We start from the raw sequence: 24,663 nt of genomic DNA on the forward strand, positions 1-24,663 counted from the left end.
GTTACTTTCCACCACTGAAAAGCAAGTCTGATTTATGTGGTTGCGTGTCGGGGGCAGACAGTATAAATCAGGCTTTTACAGAGGCTTGCCTAGTACAGGAAAAAGCCTGTCCAGGCAGAAATGGCTTCCACCAAAAGTAAAAAAATAAAATAAACATATGTTTTTTGGTTGTTTTGTGAGAGCACCTCTCTAGCCAGAGATGCATTTACACAATTTGGGGGACCAGTCATATGTTGAGCTCCAGTCCATAACTGGACACAGCAACATAATGATCATTGCAGTTCCAATAATTCAGTGCGGTGGTTCTTAATTTAAAAAAAGGTGTGTCTGGGTGCAGTGTTGAGGTGAAACTCATGCCCAGCAGGCAGCAGTGGTGCCTCCGGTTGGGCCGGGCGCTCCGAGTCCGACAAGCAACTGAATTAGCAGTGTTGGCAGCAGGTGGCACGTGGGCACCGGGAGGATGTTGTTGTCCTTGTCTCTGTATTAATAGCAACTGGTGTGTGCCTGTTGAGTCACCGCCGCACGGCACACTAAGCTCCTCCTTGCTGTCAGATGAAAAGAAGCAGCAGCTGGTGACTCGGTGTATCAGAGAGGAGGAGGCATCTGGTTGTCTTTACAACCTCCTCCAGGAGGGAGGACTACAGTGGGGGGTTGGCACAGCGACAAGCACCACAGCCTTCACCAATGGTTCTCAACCTGTGGGTCATGATTCTGGTGCCTTGGGGGTCCCCAGGTGACAGTAAAGTGACAATTTAATACTGTACTGTATTTTAGGGGGTCACGACCTGAAAAGGTTGAGAACCACTGCTCCACAGGACAGCAGTGGGGAGATTGGCACAGCAAGGACCACAGTAGCATACACAATTGACAAGATTGACAACAATGACTAAATTAGTTAAGAATCTGATGGGATGTTCACCGGCCAGGCTATAGGGGGAAAACACTGGGGCACTGAATTCAACAAAACACCCTGAACTAGGTTGCACCTTTGTAAATTGTTTATAAATGTATGTGAATTACATCAGTCTGATTCAACTTTCTACTTATGAAGACACTCAAATCAAGTTTAGCTGACATTCTGCGTTTTAACCTCAAGATGTCACCTCACATTCAACTATGGAGCAGTGTGCTACTTGTCTTAATGCTATATGGAGGCAAGCATGTTTTGGTGCGAGCGTTCTTGCTATGGATAAGTGAGACCTCAACATTCGGATAAAAAGGGAAGCCACTGAAAAGTGGAGCAGGCATTTTGTTTTTATTCCAGTGAAGAAATAGGCTAACATTGTACAGAACACTTGGACTTGAAATGCTTTATAATAACATCAATTATGTCTGATCATCTGAATTGTAACAGCACTGCTGGTCTATTTGATCACTTACAAAAAATAAGCTCTGTGGACTGGACACCAATACACAACATTCTCTTGGACATAAACCTCTTGTCCTTAAATTCACATTCAAATCTCTGTCATCTGGGTGTTCAGTATTGCTCTCATACATCTTTTTTGGGGTAGCGATTGCTTTGTTCAGGGGACAATTTGCAAGAAAGGAATAAAAGTATGCTTGGCCAACAATAGCTGCTTTCCCCCTCCCTCCCCTACAGTCTTTCATTCCCCCAATTTAGTCATCGCCTGTCATTGGCAGACTTTACGTGTTGGTCTTGTGGAGAGTGTGTAACTCATCTCAACTCATTTTGGCCAGCAGACCCACCAGCTGACAAGACTTTAGGCCAGAGATCGATCCCCCATACAGGATTTGTGTTGTTAAAATATTTAAAGATATTTTGAAAATAGCACATCTTATAAAGTCAAGGTGGATCCCACTCTGAAAACCACTGGTGTAGAGTTCTCAAAGTGGGGTCCTTCAGGGGGTCCCTTAGACGTATGGGTCTGTACCTCTGAGTGTACAAATGGAACCGGGTTGTCTGTCCAAGGCTGACCGAGAGATCAAAATGGTATCAAATTGGGCGGACTGTGGCCCTAATTCATATCAAACTGATATGAATTAGGGCCCTGCTGGCATATCCTTTCAAATGGGGGTCTGCGGACTAATATGTGTTAATTTGGGGGTCCACCGATGCGTGATGGCCACTTCTTTCCCGCTGACAGTGAGTAACACGCAAGGCATGTGGAGGAACATGCTATCCTCAGTTCCACTTCCTGTGGAACAGGTGCCTGGACCAAACTTTGGGTGTTGCTATTGCAGAGACAGGGGGGGCATATGGCCAATTGTGTTCATTGGCGTGCTTGGCCATGCCAAGCTGGAGCTGTGGATGAATTGAACCCGTCTCCACAGTGGTGGGCATGACCTTTACCACTGTGCCACCCGGACGCCCCCCTTATAGTGCCCACTTTTAAGGGGAGTATGTTCACCATCACCATTGAAACTCTGAAAAGTGAGCACCATGCTGAGTTGGCAATAACTAAAGCATGCATAACTGCATATTGGCAGAGACTCTGTGGTAAGAGGACTTTTAACATTTTCATTGTAAACCTTAACCCACCCACCATAGTATTGGTCCATGCAGCCAAAAGGTATTATTTCAACTTGAAATATAATACAACAATATAGTACATATCATCAATGAACAGATATATAAAAAAGGAAAAAGAAATAAGTTTGTGATACCCATCCCATCTTCGATCCCGTCAAATAATTATTTCTGGAGACGTGTGGAAATGATACATTTGAAGTGAGATGTTCTGGGCTAAATGTGTGAGAGATCATATCGTCTCTGTCGGGTGGAAACCTCATATATGTCCAGATTCAGAACTGTTACTTTTCAGGATTCACATTTAAATGTAGCAAAAGTATCAGATCTGCAAGCTCGAAAGTAAATCTGCTACTTTGGATGGTTTTGTGTGACGCTGTAGTATAATCAAATAGGGAGTTAATTTAAAAAGTTGAAATCTGGAGAGGATTCTGCCCGATAGAAATGATATATGTACAGTACCTACGTATAGCAAGATTTGATAAAATGGTGCCTTAAGATTCAGTAAAGGTGCATTGTTGCGATGTTTTTGATAGATACAATATCTGAAAATATTATGGGGCAAGTCATTTTTTCATGCTACGTGCTTTCCCATGAAAAACAAACTATTGCATTAAGGCAACAAAAATGGTTATAGTAGCTTAATTTCACTTTGAACAAGATAGCACTCATTTATAAGTGACTGCTTTCTCACTTCAGGGGACCTTATGAAGTGAATAATTTCCCTCAAAACAGAACCGAACACATATCTAAAGGTTGGGTCACACTCAGATTAGTCCCATTACTGATGTGTACAGTTTAAACATAAATTATAATTTGTAGTAAGCCTGCCTCGCTCAGTGAAAAGAACAGATTTTCAAGTGAAAATTGTGATAACGACACATCATGTTAAGTATAAATTACACTTTACAGCATACCTCTTGGTAAGAAATGCCATATACTGTTGCACTGAACTGTTGTTCAGACTGAATCAACCCATCGAAACCGTGAAAGCATCTGTGAGACTGTGTCATTTTAGATTTTAACGTTGGCTATTCAAAAATAGCAGATATACAAGCTCTCAGCGCGTCACTTCGTGCCGCGCTGAGAGCTTGTACCTCTGCTGTTTTTGAACATTTCTGAAACCTCTTGAAAGTGAGGAGAAGCACTGATTTAGAACCGGCCTTGGTGATGGCTTAAGAGCTGGACGTCCAATAAATACGAGTGCGTTTAGTGCTTTAGATGAGGAGACTCATATTATGTCTCAGTCTGACACACATTCTGCATGGAAGGACTCAGGGTTTAATTGGCTGAACACTATTGCGTGCAAGGTGACATCTAAATGTCTTATTTCAGAGCTCTCCTGTGCATTTGAGAGCGATATAAAAAGGATGAATGTCTTTGGTGTCCTTCAGCTTTAGCTTTTCCCTTCGCTTCCAAAGCAGCAGTGAGGAAATAACGAGCGCGTGTAATATCATTTGTATATAAACTCTAAACGTATTCCACAATTTCCCTTTCACATTCAACCATTCAGGAGCGTCAATATTATGAGGCTTCTGAGAATGAAAGGCATAACAGTATAATGACATAATTGCCAAAGACCACTCCCCGCCTTTTTTTCCCCTTTTTTCTGAAATAGTATGTTCCAGCCTACCGGCTCACCGGGTTCGTCCCACAGGTCCACTCCATCTTGAGCTTGAGCATTGGGGGGGAGGGGAGTGTCTCTCTGCAAGTATCGTTCTCAGATGAAACTCTGATAGAGGTTGATGTTTACCAGCCAACCAACAACCAGTAGAACAACCTGCTGTGTGTGTGTGCGTGCGTGCGTGTCTGTGTGTGCGTGTGTGTGTGTCTGTGTGTGCGTGTGTGTGTGTCTTCTCTTCTGAAGCGCATACAGACACACGTGCGCTAGGTTTTCATCAGTGGCTGTTCTGAAATGTCCTCGGGCGTCTTCTCTCCCTCCCGAGACTTTTTCCTCTTCTTGTGACCTGTTTGGAACAAAGAGGTTGGTGTTGGCGCACAGTCGGATTTAAAGGACGACTTCACCCATTTTCAACTTCTCTTCATATAATTGGTCCTCACTAATGCTCATGATGATAGGGTAAAAATGTTGTGTTTGTGTCCCGCCTACCAGTGACATCATCGTTAGGCGGGTTTTTCTTTTCAAACATTGCATTAATGCCAGAACAATGGCTTATATTATGCCCACTTTACAGGAATAGAAAGCCTGCCGTTTCTATTAGCTTGGATTCCCCATCGATGATGTCACTGGTAGGTGGGTTTCTGAAGTGTCCACAGTCCTCCGCTGAGACACAGACCAAGAAGACAAAAATGGTACCGCATTATCATGAGCATTAGTGAGGACCGTTTATATGAAGATGGGTTGAAAATCAGTGAAGTCGTCCTTTAACAACATACTGCATAATTTGTTCTATTTGTTTTAAAAGGAAAGTGGGCAGTCCACTACTTATTTAGTTTTTCTAACAAACACAAAGCTGTGCATAGGAGGGGCTAGTGCCTCTCAAAAACTGTTATTGGTTATACTATTCGGTTATTGTGATTATACAATCATGAGAACTGCCAATCAGGAGTTCCAATTCAACAGTATTATATAACATTGATATATAATTTATACTGTATATATTATATAAATGTTTGAATGAGTGTTGACTCTGGAAGGCAAAAGAGAAGCGGGCCTAATCTCTCTCTCTTTGTGACAACAGAGACCATGAGGTGCCTTGAGGGGAGGCCGTCCTGCTGCCAAGTGTGTGTGTGTTTGTGTGTGTGTGTGTGTGTGTGCGTGTGTGTGTGTGTGTGTGTGACTTTGAGTGCAAATGTTTGTGAATGGAAGCCAAAGGGGTAACCTGGTATTTATTTTTGCTATGGGAGAGAGAGAGAGAGAGAGAGAGAGAGAGAGAGCGAGAATCAGTGAATGAGTGGTTGCCAGGTTACAGCTTTTCATAAGCAGCTCTCAGAAAACTCACACTGATGCCTTTAATGTGGTGCTCAGAAGAAATGGTTGTTTTATTATTTTTTTATTTGGGGTGTTATAATTGGGAAGTGATTCAGGTCGGTTTTAGGGTTAGGCATTTAAATGTTAGAATTGGGGTGGGGTTAGAATTAAGCCTGATTTACACTGCCAATGTACTATACTAGCTGATAATGTTCAATATTCTTGACATTAGGGTTATGATTAAAAATGGTAAACACCAAAAATGTTGATGTCCTCGCAAGTATAGTGATACTTCCATGTGAGTGAGTGAGTGAGTGAGTGAGTGAGTGTGTGCGTGTGTACGTACGTTTGTCTGTGTGTGTGTGTGTGTGCGTGTGTGTGTGTGTGTGTGTGTGTGTGTGTGTGTGTGTGTGTTTGTCTGTGTGTGTGCGCCTGCGTGCGTGCACAACTCACTGATTTTGAGCAGTAGTTTCTTTCCCAGTGTGTCCTCTGAGCCGCTCAGCGACAGAGCACTGATGAAGGGAGATGTGTCTGTTTCTATGGGAACAGAAGTGTCTGAGAGAGAGAGACAGAGAGAGACAGAGCCTCTATTTACATTTTGTTATGTGTGCTGTTATGTAGAATAAACGTGGGGGAAGCACCACATATCTGGAACAAACTCCCAGAAAACTGCAGGTCTGCTGCAGTATTTCTTTTAAAACACAACTAAAGACCTTTCTGTTTGCCGCTGCCTTTGACTGAATTACCTTTCTTTTTTCTTACTCTTCTGCACTGTAACTGACTGTTAAGACTGTTATTTTTTACTTCTTCTAAAGTCATTGTATAATTGTGTTTCCTTTGTGTATTCTGTGTGAATCACATTGAATTGCTCTGTTGGTGAAATGCCTAAAACTGCCTTGAACCATTTCATCTCTGTGTTTGACAGGACAGCTCAACTGCCTTTTCATAAGCTGTACATTGGCCCGTAACAGTTCCTGCTCCACTGTTCTTTTATTCTCTGTTTACTGCTGCTGCCGCTGCGAGACTCTGGAGTAGTCTTTCATCCCACATTCAAGTCCTGTGTCCTGTTCCACCACCGACCATTTTAAAGACCCACCTTTTCTCTCTCTTTGGCTTTTAGTTCAGTCTGAAGTTGCGATGTAGTATTTTGTTTGTCAAGTACAATTATTTTTCGAACGTCCTCATGCAGATTTTTCATCGTTTGTTTAGTTTCTCTTAACATTTAGAATTGTACAACTCTTTGCAACATGCTTTTTATCGTTTCATTGCAATTGTAAGGATTATGAATATGATTCATTATGGCTGTTTTTTTGTTTGGTCATCTACCACGATTGGAAAGAATTTTGGGTCAACTCCTTAAATTTGCTATAGTGGTTCTCCAGGGACCCCCAGGGGGGTCCGGCACGGGAGGGGGGGTCTGCTATTTTAACGTTTAAAAAATATCAAACATTTTGAATAATTTAGATTTTCTCCTGGGCCCTGGCACAAACTCTTTTCAGATGATGGTCAAATAAATTTTTTGGGGGTCTTCCTTGACATGAAAAAGGTTGAGAACCACTGATAAATAAATAATGGTGGCTTGACTCGACTATAGACTGTAGTTTCCAGTATTCATGGCTCTTTCTTTCATTGCATTTCATGGACTTCAGTGGCCGAGCCGAGGTCTTCTTTGTTTCATTCATGATTCAGACTGAGCAGTGCTGTGAATGTTCTCTGTGGGTCTTACCGGTGGTGGCCTCACTCTCAGAGCGGTCCTCTCTGATGTACGGAATCTCATCCATCCTCAGAAACACAGAGTCACTGGGACTCTTCTGGCCGTCCGACTTGCTGCCTGCCATGAGCCGCACGCACGCACGCACGCACGCACGCACGCACGCACGCACGCACGCACGCACATACACACACACACACACACACACACACACACACACACACACACACACACACACAAATGTTACATGTTTGTATTATTATACTTGTGAGGACATGAGTTCTTTTAGTTTACTTTAGTTTTTCCTAGTTTATAGAAAAAGGCAGCTGCACAACTCAAAAGGTTGGTGATGAGGTGCATAGGACGAAAATGGATATTCGTCCTGATGAACGACCGAAATGTCGAATCAATAAAGAGGAACATTTTTGGCAAGTTTCCGACTGTGTGGGTCCTTTTCTTTGTTTTTCAAAGATACCCTTTTAGTGGTAACATAGTTTACATTTCAGACCAAAAATGTATAGGCTGAAACCATAGCTTATTCCGCATACCCTTTTACAAAACAAAAGAAAAACAATCAAAATGGAGAGTTATGAATGAGCTGAAAATAGCATATCTATTCCATTGAAAGAAATGTTAGCCTGTATCTCTGTAGCTGCCAGTGTGAACGCAGCATAAGAGGTTTCTGCCTGACGGCGACGATAATTATATTATTGAAGATGAAGATGATGGATCATAACCAATTAGTATGTAAATAGAACAAATCCCCTTGCTATGAGGAGGACATACACTGCCCCGTTTGTCCTTCCTTTATTCCCCTCTTTGTATTTCTTAATGACATGTAATAATGTGTTAACATTTTATGCTCTGTTGATTAATTGAATACATAGGACCACAATCAGTGGTGGAAAAAGTACAATTATTATTATTATTTATTTGGACGGGAACGCCTTTTGGGGTTTTTACCTTTCAAGACGGGAACGCATTTTTGGGTTCTTGTTGCTACAGTACAGTATATAACAATATTTTGAATAATTTTTGAATAAATATTTTTTTAATAGGTTTTCAGAAAACATAAAATGTATCAATACTGAAATGTAGAAGTACTTGACTTTTGTAAGTAATTGACTTGAGTAAAAGTACTAAAGTATTGGTACTATCATGTAGATAAAATAAATGTAGATAGATGTAGTAACAAGAAAGTACTCAATTTGCAGAGCGTCCCCTAAACAACAGCGGCCCAGGCAACTCACGGACGATGCAGTTCTTCTCGTTGAGCAGTGATGTGCTGTGAGGAACGCTGGACTGCTGGCCTCGGGCTCGGGCCGAGGCGGGCCGACCCATGTGGTAGTCCCTGGGGGGCATGAGAGTCCCGGTGTACTCCGGTGCCGGGGGGTCCGGGGTGGGCGTGTTCCCCTCGGTGGGACGTCCCTCCGCATCGGGGGTCTGGGGAGAGCTGTCCATGCGGGTGGCCGTCAGCGCGTTCTGGTAGTGGCTCCGTGTGATCTGAACAACGTGGATTAATATTATGGCTTCTTCTGACTACATTTGAGACATTTCCGTTGCTCTTATGGAAATGAAGTTTAACCAACTGAGCTACTTGGCAGTTGATAAGCCATTGATCAGCTGTTGTGGGGCTTATATTTGAAATACAGGTATATATTAGTATTTATTAGTTCATGGTTCCTCTAACTACTTACCTTTTATTAGCATTATACCATCTCCCTAATGACCTCTTTTGCTACATCAAATCCTCCCCTTACACTTAACCCATTTAGGGCCTGACGTCGAAATAAAAAAAAGTCTTCTGAAAGAATATATATTCAAAGATTTGTGCCGCATTTTCACGAATTTTCAAAAATAGCAGACCTACAAGCTCGTAGCGCGCCACTCGGTGGCGCGCTATGAGCTTGTAGATCTGCTATTTTTCAATAGCTAAAGTATTACATAATGTTTAGTTAAAACACCAAAAGGGGTTCCCGCCCAGAATGGGTTAAGTTTCATCTAAATTTCATCTACACAAGTCTCATTATAATTAAACCTATCCCTAACCTATAAGTCTAACCTCACACTAACCTAATGGCCGTAATAATGTGATGTCGTGAGCAAACCGCATGTACATGTGACGTTATATATCTCTGCTGCTCCAAAATGTTCATTTTTCAGGATTGAAAAAAAAAAAACCCATCCAGCTCAAGTAGAGTTAGGAGGTTTGTGCTTTTTGATACTTTTCATTGGTTCAATATTTTAACCAACACACATTTTCGTCCTACGAATGGATGATGTATGATGAAGAGCGCCCCTCACTTCACACAGGTGTGATTTTTAATACTTTCCATTGGTTCAATATGTTTTTACCAATACATAGATGTAAAGGATGTTCAATATCATTGATTTATTAAATCTAAAACCTCAAAAATGGAGTTGGGTGGTTTCTTCCAGACAGCAACGATATACTGTAGCCTATTTACAGTATATATATATATATATATATATATATATATATATTGTGCATAGCGTATTTGACGAAATCATCTTGCAATGATAACAGTAGCTTGCCCATTTTTAAACTACACTAAATTAAACATGTTTTATTTCAGTATGGTCGAAAGTAGAGGGCATCAACAAAAATATAGCTGTAGCTGATTCTAGCCTTAAGCGGGTCAATTTTGAGTATGTAAGCAAAACAACTATGCTTGTGTGTGAAACGGGAATAAAATATTCAAGTCCACGAGGAGCTTTCTGTGTGGGAAAACTGTCTCTATCAGATTCATTTCCAGGTACCACAGTCACAGCCAGTCAATGGAATCTGTTCACAGCAGAAGTCATTGTCTAATGGACTTCACTCTTATCATGTGTGTCTGCATTCTTCTGTCCTGTTGAGCTATTGCAGCAAGGTCATTTTTAACAATACAGTCTTGTGTGTATGTATGAGAAAAGTCCTCCCAACTCTTGAAATCATACCAGCCCCCTGACACCCCCTGACAGACACAGATACTCCCATGTGTCAAAACAATCATGCTCCCCATGCTTGCAAACTAAACCAGTGTTCTCACACTTTTTAATTCCAAGGACCTCCATAACTCTCATTGTGTCAAAATGCGGTTCCATTTGTACACTACACTCTTAGAGTTACAGACCTGTACAGGTCAATTTGGAACCCACTGGCAGATATAAAGCTACACAGCATATTTGTAGCATTGTATCTTTGTAGCTGAAGTTGAAACCAGCTCAACTTTTTTTTGTAACTGCTTTTTGTCTCTTCATGTCGCTGGCTTCCATTGAATGGTAGCCTATATCTTTTTGTCTCTTCATGTCACTGGCTTCCATTGAATGGTAGCCTATATCTTTTTGTCTCTTCATGTCGCTGGCTTCCATTGAATGGTAGCCTATATCTTTTTGTCTCTTCATGTCGCTGGCTTCCATTGAATGGTAGCCTATATCTTTTTGTCTCTTCATGTCGCTGGCTTCCATTGAATGGTAGCCTATATCTTTGTAGCTGCCAGTGTGAACACGGCATGAGGAACCACTGAACTAGACCTTTTCTCTTCCTCTAAATAAAAACACATGTTGTTTCCGAGGCTAAACTAGACCTTAAACCCAGAGTGATGTGTTCATTCATCTATATTGATGGTGGGTTCCTACATAGCCTATACATTTGGGGGTCATTGACATTAAAACGTTTGAGAACCCCTGACCTAAACTAATTTAAATTCTCTTTTCGGGGTACAGTCACAGTGTGTGTTCGGGGTATGGTCTACGAAGTGTGGCCCCTGCAGACAAAAAGCACAGCTGCAGCTGAGTGCTACTGTGTGACCCTTACCTTGATGACCTGCAGGTGTGTCAGTTGTCTCACGGAGTAGTCAGGCAGGTAGACATTGCCCCCTCCTCCGTTGAGTTGGTTCATGCTACCTCCACACAGCATGGATTCAGAGCGGTCCAAACCACTGCTGCGAGAGGGGGATCTATGAACTGGAAGAAACCGTAGGATCAGGAGATCAGGAAAGGTGTTTTTACATTTACTTTTTGTGTTTTTTCTTAAATTAACGCCACACTTCATACTACAGTGTCACACAAAAACATAAAAAGTAGCAGATCTGCAAGCTCGAAACATGGTGCGAAGCGTTTTATATCGCAGTTCAATGCCTGTTCAGAAGTTGTCAAAGTAATTAGTAAGTAGCAAACGTTGAAGAGGACACTGGAGCAGCTCGGACAATAAGCCTCTTTATGAATCAGTTATGAATCAGTGATACGTATAGGGCTATACTTAGCACCTTTATTAATAACGAGGCTTATTATGAAATTAGAGGCTTATTAATTAAGAGCTTATTAAGCTTATTAACGTATATACACACCTGTGGGCATAATTGCTGGCACACCATAGTAGGCAAACGCTCCATTCTCGAACCTCAAGGCCTCTTTACCGAACTCCACCTCCACTCGACCCTGAAGCAGAAGATGAATTTGATCCACAGCCAGATTTTATAAACTAGCTATAATTCTATTTTGTTTTTACTGTATCTAATAAGAACCATGCAATAATAAGGATATATGACACAATAATGATGAGAAGTAGTAAATGTTTGGTGCTTATCTCATTCTGTGCAGTCTAATAATGGATAACTTTTAACCACGAATGCATACTTAATCATACGATGGTCTCGTGTGAACATAGTGAGCTGCTCTACAAGCTATATAGGAATTTAGTATTCCTATAGTACCTGCAGGACTAGGATGAAGTAATCCACTGGTTTGTTGCGTTGGAAGAGGAAGTGCTGGGGAGCCCGTTTGTTCTTGTCGTCATACTTCAGGTCCTGCACCACACTGGGATGTTTGATCAAACGCAGTAGGATCTTCTCTGACAGGTGGGCTGGTTTGAAGGGCTCCACCTCTGAGAGACAGAAAATGAATGAAGTGATCAAATAGTCGCATGCTCTTGGGTGGTGGGTTTGGGTGGAGACTGGAGATGGTATATGTTCTATTTCAGTGGCTCTCGAACAGTTTCATACCAAGGGACTCCTACTTGATTTTGTGTCAGAGAAGCCCCATATGGGGGAGAAGATTTGTCAAGATTTGTCAAAATGATTCAAAAATAGCAGCTCACATTGTATTAGTATTTTGGAATAGATAAAATATTAAATGCGGCTTAATTGTTATTTTCTGGGGACCCCCTGCCTGGATCCCTGTCATGGACCCCTGGGGATCCCCGGACTGCTCTATATTAAAAATAATTTAAAATTGAACAAAGCAGTTTCCCACTCGGCAAACCAACCGTGGCAATAGAGCTGAACCCGATTGGCAGAGTTGATGTGGTCTTCTCTGGGGCACACATCATTTTATTTTATAAACCACGCTTGTTTTTGCCAAATCTATAAGAACGGTCGCACGCACGCACGCACGCACGCACGCACGCAACGCACGCACGCACGCACGCACGCACGCACGCACGCACGCACGCACGCACGCACGCACGCACGCACGCACGCACGCACGCACGCACACACACACACACACACACACACACACACACACACAAGGTAGTAGATATACCTGTGGAGAGGAAGCGATGCGTGGCTAGCAGCAGCTGGGGAGAGATCTTCACCATGTCGTTCTCTGCCAGTTTGAAGATAGAGAAGTCCTGGTGCTTCCCCTCGTGGTGGGAGACACGCCGCTTGCTACGGTTGTCAGCTGGACACACATACACATTTTTCACACACAGCCTTTTTGCCTCCTTTTTGGGCATCCCAAGTTGTTGAAGCCTCCAACAACCAGTCTGTGGGTATGTCCTAGGGCCTAGGCTGCCAAATATTAACGAATAGTCTGCACCTTTAACCTAGCTCTGAGGTGGTTTGTATAGGAGTGGTTGGTACACCCACCCACCCACCCATGCACGCACGCACGCACACACACACACACACTCACGCACGCACACGCACACGCACACACACACACACACACACACACACACACACACACACACACACACACACACACACACACACATACACACAATCACCAATCCCATACATGTGCAGAGTCTGCATATTCTTTTTTGATTTTAGATTTGAGTTTTTGGTTATTAGATTTTTAGATACCGGTAGGCAATTGGCATGTTTTAGATTTGAAGTGAATAATTCTTTTTAATGGCACCTGTCTTTTTAAACCTATGATAATGCTGAGAGCTGAATAAACATAAACAATAAACATAAACAATGAACATACTGTAGAGGTCAGTCTCGTCCAGAATCTCCGATTTGATGATTTCTTCAATGACGTCCTCCAGGGTGACGATGCCCATCACCTCGTAGAAGGGGTCTCCCTCCCCCTCGTTGTTCACACGCTGCACGATGGCCAGGTGGGACTTCCCTGTGTGGGACCACCCAACAGTTACTACACACACACACACACATATATTCTCACACACACATTGTGTGCAGTCGTAAAGGTACATGTTATTGCTGTCGGGCATGAACCTCTTATCCGACACTCATAAGGTTTTTGTCAGGTGCTTGAAAAGCGCCTGGACTACATTTGCAGCCACCTCTGCTGACGACAGTAAAGACGACATTAGTGTGGACACTTTAGTGTGACGACTTTAGTGACGACCTAGTCATGATTGGCTGCCTCCTAGCGACCTTACAAAGCCAATGATAGTCTGAACGACATAAAAACCCATACTCTGAACGCCGCAACGCGGAGCGAGTGGCAACAGAAGCTAATGTTTTGAGCTAACAGGAGCTAGAGGACAACCATAACAAAACACAGTGAGTGAACCAACAAAGGAACGTCGGAAACTAACGAAAACTGGTGCTACAAGAGCTTGTTACACCTGGCAATTATGACATTATGACAGTCATTCTTGTTTTTTTGTAAATGAACGCCCTGCTTGATCGACGTACAGCGTCACACAAAAGCATACAAATATATGGTTATGGCTGAGTCATAGTGACATGAGCATGACGGAGTGGTCTGCCCTCCCATTAGACAATTTAGAGTTTAGTCAGTGGTGTAGTCATTAATGCATGTCTCCGTCTTTAAAATCAGTAGTGCAGTCATTTATGAATGGTTCTGTTTTTAATATCAGGAGGTCAGATGGTCAGATTACATTTTGGAAACACATTCCTATAGCATAGGAAGTCTCTTTTGCACGCCTACACTACTTAGGACGTCATTATTTATTCATACTTTTCAATATGTTCTCTTCCATTTACTGACTTGTTGAAAAGTGTTTTTGTTGTTCGTAGCTCCACAATTGGACCTTGCTATATATACAAACACACGCATAGCATATGTCTGTCAATCTGTTCATTCAGACACCCGATGAAGCCTCAGCTTACCCAAACATTGTCTTCTGTTCAATACATTTCTGCTGTAAGTCAAGTACATACAGTAGTGCAGGATATCTCTTCCTTCAGCACATTCCTATAAATGTGCTGCATTTCGATGAAATGTAATTAATTAGACGGTGACAAGTATAATCCTCGTAGCACTGCCTGCTGCAAAACAACTCATATTCTGCTTCAGAATTTACAGGGGAAAAAAAGAAAAGGAAAAAAACTGAGATATTTGAGAAACAAAAGCATTTGGACTGCCGTCCTAGCTGGGGCAGGATAATAATGCACAGTCCAAATGTAATAGAGATATCACTGAAGGAATATAGGCACGGTACGCTTTAGGGAGGATACGGGCTGTATGTGTGCAGTGCACGTGCGCACGTATATGTGTGCGTATGTGTGTGTGTGAGGGCAGACGTCAGACAGAAAGGTGGGGGGGGCTGCAGACTGCAGCTAGTGTCTATTATTCATCATCCATTACATAACTCACAGTTGATGCTTCACACATGCATACATGCGCGCATGTACACAGTACACACATACTGTACACGCACGCACGCACGCACGCACGCACACACACACACACACACACACACACACACACACACACACACACACACACACACACACACACACACACACACACACACACACACACACACACACACACAAAGGATCCTTGTCCCTCTGGCCACAACCCCCCCCCCCCCCCCCCCCCCACGGTTGCTTTCTCTGCTGCCCACTCTCTGCCAACTACTACCTCACTAACACTTTACCGCACGCACGCACGCACGCACGCACGCACGCACGCGCACACACACACACACACACACACACACACACACACGCTGACAGACACTATTCTGGCAGTGCTGTGGATATGGCTAAATGGGTCACTCTTAGCTATAGTACACAGGGAGAGAAAGAGAGAAGCATTAACCACTTCAACCTTCCATCCTTGGGCATGTCATTACAGATGACATAGAAAAAACAACAGCAGATCTATAAGCTCATGACACGTGGCAAGCTTGTAGATCAGCTCTTTTCCTCATGCTACACCATCCACCGTACAATGTTGAAAAAAAGCTAAAATAGTATAGATCTACAGTAGAATTCAATAGGACACATTGTGAGCTTATAGCTATTCTGTGAGCTTTAGCTATTTTTGGAAAGTTTTTACTGTGTATAATATAGTATAAAGTGTGTGTACATAATTTATCTGTATAATTAGGCTGGGGTGCAGGACATTAAGGCAAGAATCAAATATAAGGTTAAAACACACACTGGTTTTCAATGCCAGAACACAATTCAATTAATAATCACACTATAACTATCTGTGTTGCAACTGCCAACTTTATTGTCAACTAAAATGTTATGTTTTTGAGTGACAACCCTACCTGTATGTACTGTGTAGACAGTGCATGGTTTCCCAAACCTTTCAGCCCCGAGCCCAACATAATGCTGCCATTAACTTACAGTATAATGCTGCCATTAACTTGCGACCCCAACCTAACCCCGGATGTACTTTTATGCACATAAGAGTGCACATTTGGTGCGCAAACTGTGCATTTGTCCGCAGGTTTAGTAACAATTATGGTTAAAATGTATTTGTAATCATTTTTACATTGTATTGTATTTATGTTGAATTTTATTCAGGTGTATGAAATACCTGACCATAGCACAACATATCCGTATAGTAATACATGACAAGGCTTAGGTTGTCTTTAGACTGATGCTAGGTTCCTGATTTACCTATGAATAATGATCCTACATTGACGTGTCTACATTGCCTACTGTACTGTAAGTGTACTGTAAGTGTACTGTAAGTCGCTCTGGATAAAGAACGTCTGCTACAGTAAATGCGAACATTGTAAATTGTTGTAATTGCTCCACAGCCTGTCACTAATACACTGAAATATGGTTATTAGATTATTTGAATGCAATGAGGTTCAACAAATGCTCAACTCTTGCCATTCATGACAAGCTCTCACTAGAAACCCTCAAACACCATCACTAAAAGTTTTTTCTTTTTTTTCTTTTTTAATGAACCCTACAAATAAAAACATTCTTCCCCCCAAGGGGGGGAAGAATGTTACCTAAGTCAAAAAAGTTTGGGAACACCTGATGTAGATGCTTAACAATAATTTGAACTCTTGAGAGTTAATAAGGGTCCATTTGGTTACTAACTCCATCTTTTAAATGAGGACCACTGGTGGTCCCTGGACCAGTGTTGAGCCAATTGATCACCATAGCAACCCCAGCCTAGGCCTGATTAGGAACATTCCCAACACCTGCTAAATCCTCCAAATATGTATCTTGATTGGAATCAATCTCCACTCACACTCAATGACTCACACTCCTCATGCAGCTACACAGACACATTCCAGTGTCCATTCCAGTATTAATTTACAATATCATGAACCATCCAGACCGCTCGGGTCATCTGGCAAAGGTCTGCTTTCTGCCCCTACAACCAAAAATAGAAGTGGGGAAGCAGCATTTAGCTTTCATGCATCACATACCTGGAACACACTCCCAGAAAACTGCAGGTCTGCTGCCAATCTTATTTATTTTAAGACACAACTAAAGACTGGCAGTTTGCTGCTGTCATTGATTGAGTTATTTTCCCCCACTGCACTGTATCTATACATTTTACTTGTTTTGTTTCAGGCATCCTGTTATTTTATACTTTTATTATTGTGTTTCCCTTGCTTTATGTTTTGTGTAAACTAAAGCACATTGAATTGCCTTGAACGGCCCTTACACTGTTTTCATTTATGTTTGAATCAATCAAAGCCGTAAGAATGAACAGGTGGGGGAAAGGAAGAGAAGGATTCAGGAAATGTGCTGAGAAGGAGAAAGAGAAAAGGAGAAGTATATAGAGAGGAAGGTGGGGAATAGAACAAAAGAGGGAGACAGGGCTAAGAATGGAGGTGGAGAGAGAGATAGAGCGAGAGAGAGGGAGGGGGAGGGAGGGAAGGGGATGGGAGGCAGAAGAGGGGCCATTGTAAGAAACATCCTCCTTTATACTTTTTACTGAGCTAAGCATTCAGAGAAAGTGTGTGTGTGTGTGTGTGTGTGTGTGTGTGTGTGTGTGTGTGTGTGTGTGTGTGTGTGTGTGTGTGTGTGTGAGACACACAGAGAGAGGCAGAGCTCACAGCTCAGCCCCTGTGAAGGTGTCCTCTGGTGTTTACCTTCCTGTCTCCATGTCCTCACTCAGTACAAACCCTGCAGAGCAGAATGCTGACTCTGCCTCTGCTCTCTGCAAAGACCCAGCCGGGGTATGTCCGCCTGTGATTGGCCGCTGGGAACCCCACCTCTTTTAACCCTTTTGAGTATTGGTTCTCAAAGTAGGTGGGGGTCCCCCCAAAAAAGGTTGCAGCCTAGAACCACCGCACTACATTATACTACTAGGCTATACGTCTGGGCAGACATGGGTGTAAACTGCAGCTGGCCAGGGAAGGCATACAACGGTATTTCTAGTTTATTCAGGGCAGGTTAGCTGAGATTGCACTGTGCTCTTCAGTAATTGCCACATGCTCATACTTAATATGCACACATTAATGCTTTGAACTTAAGCACATTCGATGCGTTCAAATTAATTGCTGAACGGCACCCTGACAGTGGTGCTGAGGAAAAGAAACTTTTGGGGAAAAACGTTAAAAGGATCCCTGGCTAATAAGACTTATATGCCTTAATACATTATACTTACAATTAAAAACACCTTTAATCTTTCACTCAATAGGGAAAACTCCTGTCGTAGGTTGATGATGTCATTTGCCCATGTGTGGTCCAGTCCTATGGATTGTGCTAATAAAAATCACACCCGTGTGAACTGAGTGGTGTAAGGTCTTATATAGACTGATCAGCTGTGGTCTGATGTAATGTCTGACGTAATGAAATCACACCCGTATGAACTGGGTGACCATAGCAACCATGCTCATTTTTTGGTACGAACAGACAGACAGACAAACTTGTTTTTGAGGGGCGCTAGGCCATCCTATGCTCAGCTTTTAGGGTTTGTGTGAACACAAACATTGGCTGACCCATAGCGATGATTTGATTAGCTGAGCAAAGTACATATTGAGGATAAAAGTGAGGGCAGAAAGGTGAAGACGCCAAAAGTGATTTGTGATTATTTGATTGGCTGAGCATGGAATGTGATGTATAATGATAAGAGCGCCACTCACTTCACACAAGTGTGATTTTTTATTTATAGCACATGCATTCCATAAATTCCATAGGCTGGACCACACATGGACATATGACATCATCAACTTGCGATGGCAGCAGCTTATATTCAGTGAAAATTCTGAAAAACATACTATTTCTAGTCTAGGAGAAATACAATATTTAAAGGTGTTTTTCATTTCTGATTTTAGTTATAGAGGGCAAGTATAATGTTTTAAGGCATATAAGTCTTATAAGTCTTATAGTTTTAAATGAGATAAAAGTAGTAAATACAACAAATGTCCTGGTGAGGCTAGGATCTGCAGGAACAAACACTGAAGAAACAAAGAAGAGATCCGAGAGAAAGTAAAGGTAAGAGATCTTTATGATAGCGAATGTGGACTGGTCTTCATCAGGTCAAGAGCTTTTCTGTGTATTTAAACGGTCATCAAATAAGCCTACGCAACTCTAACCTGAAAACGTTAGCAGTATTGTATTGTTGCTGTCGGGCGGAAACCTCCTATCTCCATAATTCAACTGTTTCTGTTTGTTTGTAAATTAACGCCCTACTTGATCACATTACAGCTTCACACAAGAGCGGCAGATCTACAAGCTGCGTTTTGGGCTTGCAGATCTGCATCTGCAAGCCCAAAACGCAGCTTGTAGATCTGCCGATTTTGAATTTGAATCAATCCTGAAAGGTATTGGACATAATGAGGTTTCCACCCGACTGAGACGATACGGTGTTAGCCATTACACATTAAGTGATGGCGACTGGCAACTGTCCTAAACCAGAATAAAGGGTGCAAAGCTTTAACCATCACAACCGGAGCCGAGACATTTCAAATGCATGTCTCCGTGGTAACCGATGACCGACTAATTGGGTTTATTCAAGCCCTGCTCTGCCTTGCACAGGCTCAATAGTGCTGTAAGTGTAAGGCTTGACTGAGAGAGATCTAGGGCTCACTGGTGCTAAGGCTTAACTGAGAGAAAACTAGGAAAACTATCCATTATCAACTATCCATATCCAACCACAACAACAGTGGTTCTCAAAGTGGGGTCCATGAACCACCAGATGTCCCCTTTTGCGTGGGACCCTCATTTCCAAGACTTTTCAGGCGTCCCACAAATTGAGACCCTGTCCCACATTGTGACTGGCAGGCAGCAGTGTTCAAATGTCAATATGCTAATATATAGTCCCGTAATAGTTGTCTTTCTCAATTCCTGCTAGATGTGTTTTTAAGCATGTTTTTAAGCATGTTTTTATTCATTAACATGAATATATTCGGCCTATGGTCGAATAAGACATCAAGGCATATACTTAAGTAATAAGTTGCTAACCCTGTCCCGTCCCCCCATCCCAATTGTCCCACACAAGTGATACTTCTGTCCCTCAAATGAACAGTTTGGATCTGGTCACCCTAACCAAGGGTCCTTGAGGACTGGAGGTCTCCAGCTAAATTATTGATAGTAATCAATAATTGGACCCTTAAAGTAAGGGGGTTCTTGAAATCAAAACGGTTTGAGAACCACTACTCTTACAGATGACTATCCTCCTGCAGAGTCATGCCATAAATAGGCATCAGTCCCTGATGTCATCTGAGGGACTGGGATGGATGGTGTGACACCATGTACCATGTGGAGTCAGGGAACCACAGATGCAGGTCACCTCCCTCCCTGTAGACTCTCTCTGAATCATCTCTCCACCCAGTTCTCTTTTGTTATGCTTAGTGTTCAACTTTGCTTTCATTTATTTTCCACACCATGCAACATCCATCCCACCGTCATTCTCTAACACATGGGTTCTGGAAAATGGAAATTAAGAGTTTACATAGTACGTGGTGCATGCATACACTTTCCTTAATGATTATATCTGGTTTCTGTATTAATTTATGATATATTTTCTCTATTATTAAGGTTATTTTTGCAGTCAGTTTGTATTGGTTGGTGGTGGGGAGGGGGGCAGGGCGGGGGTCGCGAGACATGGCCAAAGCATTTCCGGGGGTCCCCAGCAGTTATGTTTGGTAATATGTTTTCATATAAATTAAAAGAAACCAGCACCATAGCTAGACAATGACTGACAGGCTGGCAGGCAGATACACTTGATTGATTGATTGATTTGTTTTAACAATTGCTATGCATCATCATGGATTACATTATTACTCATTGACACCTGCACAGAATTGAATCCAGTCACTTTAGGCAACCTCAAACTCCTAATACACTTTTCAGGGCTAACCCCATACTCTGAGTGAATACCAGATCAATGCCAGATCAGATGAATACCAATATCATTATGTAGGTTAGTTTTGGAACAACCCTGAAGTGAAAATCCTCTTCAATGAATCTATGTACTCGTCCTGACAAATGTAGCCTATATTGGTTCAGATATTCCATATCACATGGAACAAACCACACATGAATCAATGATGTACTGTATTCATTCAGGTGTTTGGCCTATGTATACAGTACATGCTGGCCAGGACACAACAACCAACATGCAGGTTCTCAAAGTGGGGTCCTTGGGCTAGGTCCAAAATATTCCCTTACAGGTCTGTAACTGAGCATGTACAAACGTACACACTCAGTCTGGAGTCCTTGAAATAAATAAAAGATCACACCCATGTGAAGTGAGGGGCACTCTCATCATCATACATCATCTCACGCCGGCCAATGACAATTTGCGTCGTCACTTTTCTGTCCTCACTTTTTATCCTCAATACATACTTTGCTCAGCCAATCAAATCATCGCTACGGGGTGCTGAGCCTATCGAATCATTGCTATGAGGTACACAAACACACAAAGCTGGGCATAGGAGCTACTAGCGCCCCTCAAAAAGTCTGAGAAGCACACACAGACACGTTTTGAAGAGCCGCGCCCTCCCTACCTTTCTTGAACTCCTCCAGCATGGCGTCCAGCTTGGTGTCATTGAACACACAGTGCAGCGGGTGCTTGTAGAACTGCGTGACAGTCTTGAGCGGCGTGCAGTCGTCCGGGTCCACGAACGCCAGGTCCTTGACGAACAGGATGTCCACGATGTTGGAGCGCTCATCGCTCTCGAACACAGGGATGCGTGTGTAGCCGCTCTGCATCACCTCCGACATGGTGTTGAAGTCCAGCACGGCGTCCGACGCCAGCATGAAGCAGTCGCTGATCGGCGTCAGCACGTCCTCCACCGTCTTGGTGCGGAGCTCCAGCGCGCCCTGTGTGCGGGCAGGAGGCAGTGTTGATTTGGACAAACATTTTGGTTGCAGTTCCGAAACAACTTTTAGGGTTCTGAAACAATTCATTTTCAGCGGAAACACTCTGAACTGGTTCAATATTAGGCGGGGGAAAGAACTGAACCAGTTCAACCTCGGTGGAAATGGGGCCTCAGATTAAGTTTTCGTCATAGTCTTTTGATACATTTTTCCATTTAGTTTTAGTCATATGAAATGTTTTAGTTTTCGTCTAGTTTTAGTCGACTAAATATCATCAGATTTTAGTCGACTAAATCTATAGATGAATCTATAGAACGACAATGCATTTTGCCAGGCCTTGATGGCGACCTAAATTACTTATTTTACACTTGGTTGCATGCTGAAAATAGCCGATCTACGCTGCAGCGCGCTGTGAGCTTGTAGAACTGCTCTTTTTAGAGTGCAACACTCCAGCATAACCAAACTTAAAATGACTTGTCCTTTACTGTTCTACTGGATTGATCTCTTCTCCACTAGTCCCTTCCTAGCATTTTAGTCTTGTTTATATTTGTTGACAAATTGTCAATATATTATTTAGTCTTAGTCATCATAGCTTAGTTTTATTTTGTTTTTAGCCTACTTACAGTAGTTCTCGTCAGTGAAAAAAGATCACAGACGAACATAGTTCCTCATAGTTTTAGTCGACGAAATTGATTGATTCATTGCAAATTGTATTTAACAGATTGCAGAATGGGTACAGTTCAAGGAAGGTACAGGTCAATACAAAAAACTGCTAAGAGGATAAAATCAGAAAAAGCCCTAAGACTTGTATCAGGGTCCTCCATTTTCAATTAATCAAAACATTTAAAGACATACACAAAATCAACACAGAATCACCACACACCATACTGTACCTGGATGATGTTGAGCTCCTCCTTCACCAGGTCATTGTATCGGTCGGTGACACGCAGCATCTCCAGGAGCTTCTCGCGTGTGTAGAAGTTGGAGATCTCCTGCTGCAGGAAGAGGTCGAGCAGCTTGCTGATGGGGTAGGAGATGGGGAAGGAGAGCACCATGAGCAGCCGCGTCAGCCAGATGCTCTTGGAGGCGATGGCCAGGCCGTGGCGCGACGCCACCGACTGCGGCAGGATCTCGCCGACGAAGAAGATGCCGAAGGCGCACACCACGGTGGAGAGCCACGTCATGCCCAGGATCTGGCACGTCCACACGGCCAGCGAGGCGTTGATGAGCGCGTTGCCCAGCAGCAGCGTGCACAGCACGTAGTTGCCGTGCCGTCGCACCGACTCGATCTTGCGAGCGTGGCTCTTCTCGGCGGCTGTGCCGCTGTTCTGCAGCACCTGCAGCTCCACGGGGTCCAGCGCCAGCAGGCTGAGGTTGAGACCGCTGAACAGCGCCGACAGGCCCAGCAGCAGCACCGACACCAGCACCTGCAACAGTGTTCAATGTTTTCAGCAGATGTGGATTTAATCTTAGTCTTTTGAATAACACACCATTTAGTAGTCCTATTTAGTCTTCTTAAATGTTTTAGTCTTAAGCCCTAACCACACCAAAGGGTCACCATGCAACTCCTTGGGTCCAAACAAACGGTTGAAAGGAGTTAACGCTAAAACCGTCTCGACCCTTTGGTGTGGTTTGGGCCATTGAATTCCATGTTGAACTACTAGGGTCAACATGGGTCAACGTGGGTCAGCAGGGACAACGCTAAAACCGTCTTGACCCTTTGGAGTCTAGTCTTAGTCGGCTAAATATCAAATCTTAGTCTTTAGTCTTGCAATGTAATGCAATGTTAATTTTGCCAGAGAAGATAGTCTTAGTCTTTTGAATAACACATAATTTAGTCTAGCTCTAGCTCTAGCCCAAACCACACCAAAGGGTCGAGACGGGTTTTAGCGTTCGTCCCAGCGGTGTGATATGTCCTGTTGCACGTCGACCCGAAGTGATTCAACTGGTTCAATTCAATGGCCCAAACAACAACACTTGGTCGCCGGGGAGTTGCATGGGGACCCAGACCCTTTGGTGTGGTACTGCGGTTTGGGCTTTATTCCTATAGTCTTCTGTTATTGTTTAGTCTTACTCTAGTCTTACTCTAGTCAACAAAATTAACACTGACCTGCAGCCACAGGTCCGGCTCCGACGAGCGCTCCACCACCGCCACCCAGAAGTCCCGCGTGCGGTAGTGCTCCCACTTGGAGCCGTCGAAGGCGCACATGGAGTAGTGCTTGATCTTCTCCCCTCTCCGGAGGTCCTTGGCGATGAGCTCCACCAGCACGGAGTTCTGGCTCGAGGCCGAGCGGAAGGAGCCCATCACCTCGATGTCCGACGTCCGGGCGTGCTTGTCCATGCACAGGTTCCTCTTCGGGTGCACCTGGCCCTCTCTCCCGGGACTCGGCTCCTCGATGAAGGCTATCCAGGGCGCGGCGTTGTTGGCGCGAGCCCCCGCCGCAGCGGACCCGGACGCGGTGCGGTTGATCTTCTGCTGCGGCGACGCGGAGTAGTACACGCGCAGCATGAAGCGGGTGCCCTCGGTGGCTTTCAGCACCCCGTTCTCCACGGACAGCTCTCCGCCGGTCTCCTCCGGGCGGAAGCCGAGCATGCGGCCGCGGACAGGCGCCGCAGCGAGCAGGAGGAGCAGCCAGAGGGAGAGGGAGACGGTAGCCCCCCGGCCCCGGGGGAGGAGGAAGGACGACGGGGTTCCTCCGGTGCTTCGGCACCGGGCGGCCGCATCTTCCGCAGCCATGATGCGGTGTGTGTGTGTGTGTGTATGTGGCGTTCGATCACTCTCCTCCAACGAGCCAAAGTCACGTGAGACGGACTGTGTCGTTCTTCT

General features: G+C 43.6%; 1 protein-coding gene across 1 annotated transcript; it reads right to left on the minus strand.

The window, feature by feature from the left end:
• Positions 1 to 4,340: 4,340 nt before the first annotated feature.
• LOC306921286 (metal transporter CNNM1-like) lies at positions 4,341 to 24,573 on the minus strand (the record flags this gene model as incomplete). The annotated part of the gene is made up of 12 exons (XM_079498395.1): positions 4,341 to 4,458; positions 5,877 to 5,978; positions 7,150 to 7,254; positions 8,385 to 8,637; positions 10,955 to 11,103; positions 11,487 to 11,577; positions 11,853 to 12,022; positions 12,682 to 12,819; positions 13,354 to 13,497; positions 21,524 to 21,839; positions 22,730 to 23,263; positions 23,947 to 24,573. 12 exons carry the CDS (start codon positions 24,571 to 24,573, stop codon positions 4,379 to 4,381), a joined length of 2,709 nt encoding a protein of 902 aa, XP_079354521.1. The 3' UTR covers positions 4,341 to 4,378.
• Positions 24,574 to 24,663: the final 90 nt, after the last annotated feature.

Source organism: Electrona antarctica (genome assembly GCF_951216825.1).
Source record: "Electrona antarctica genome assembly, chromosome: 4".
NCBI lineage: Eukaryota > Metazoa > Chordata > Actinopteri > Myctophiformes > Myctophidae > Electrona > Electrona antarctica.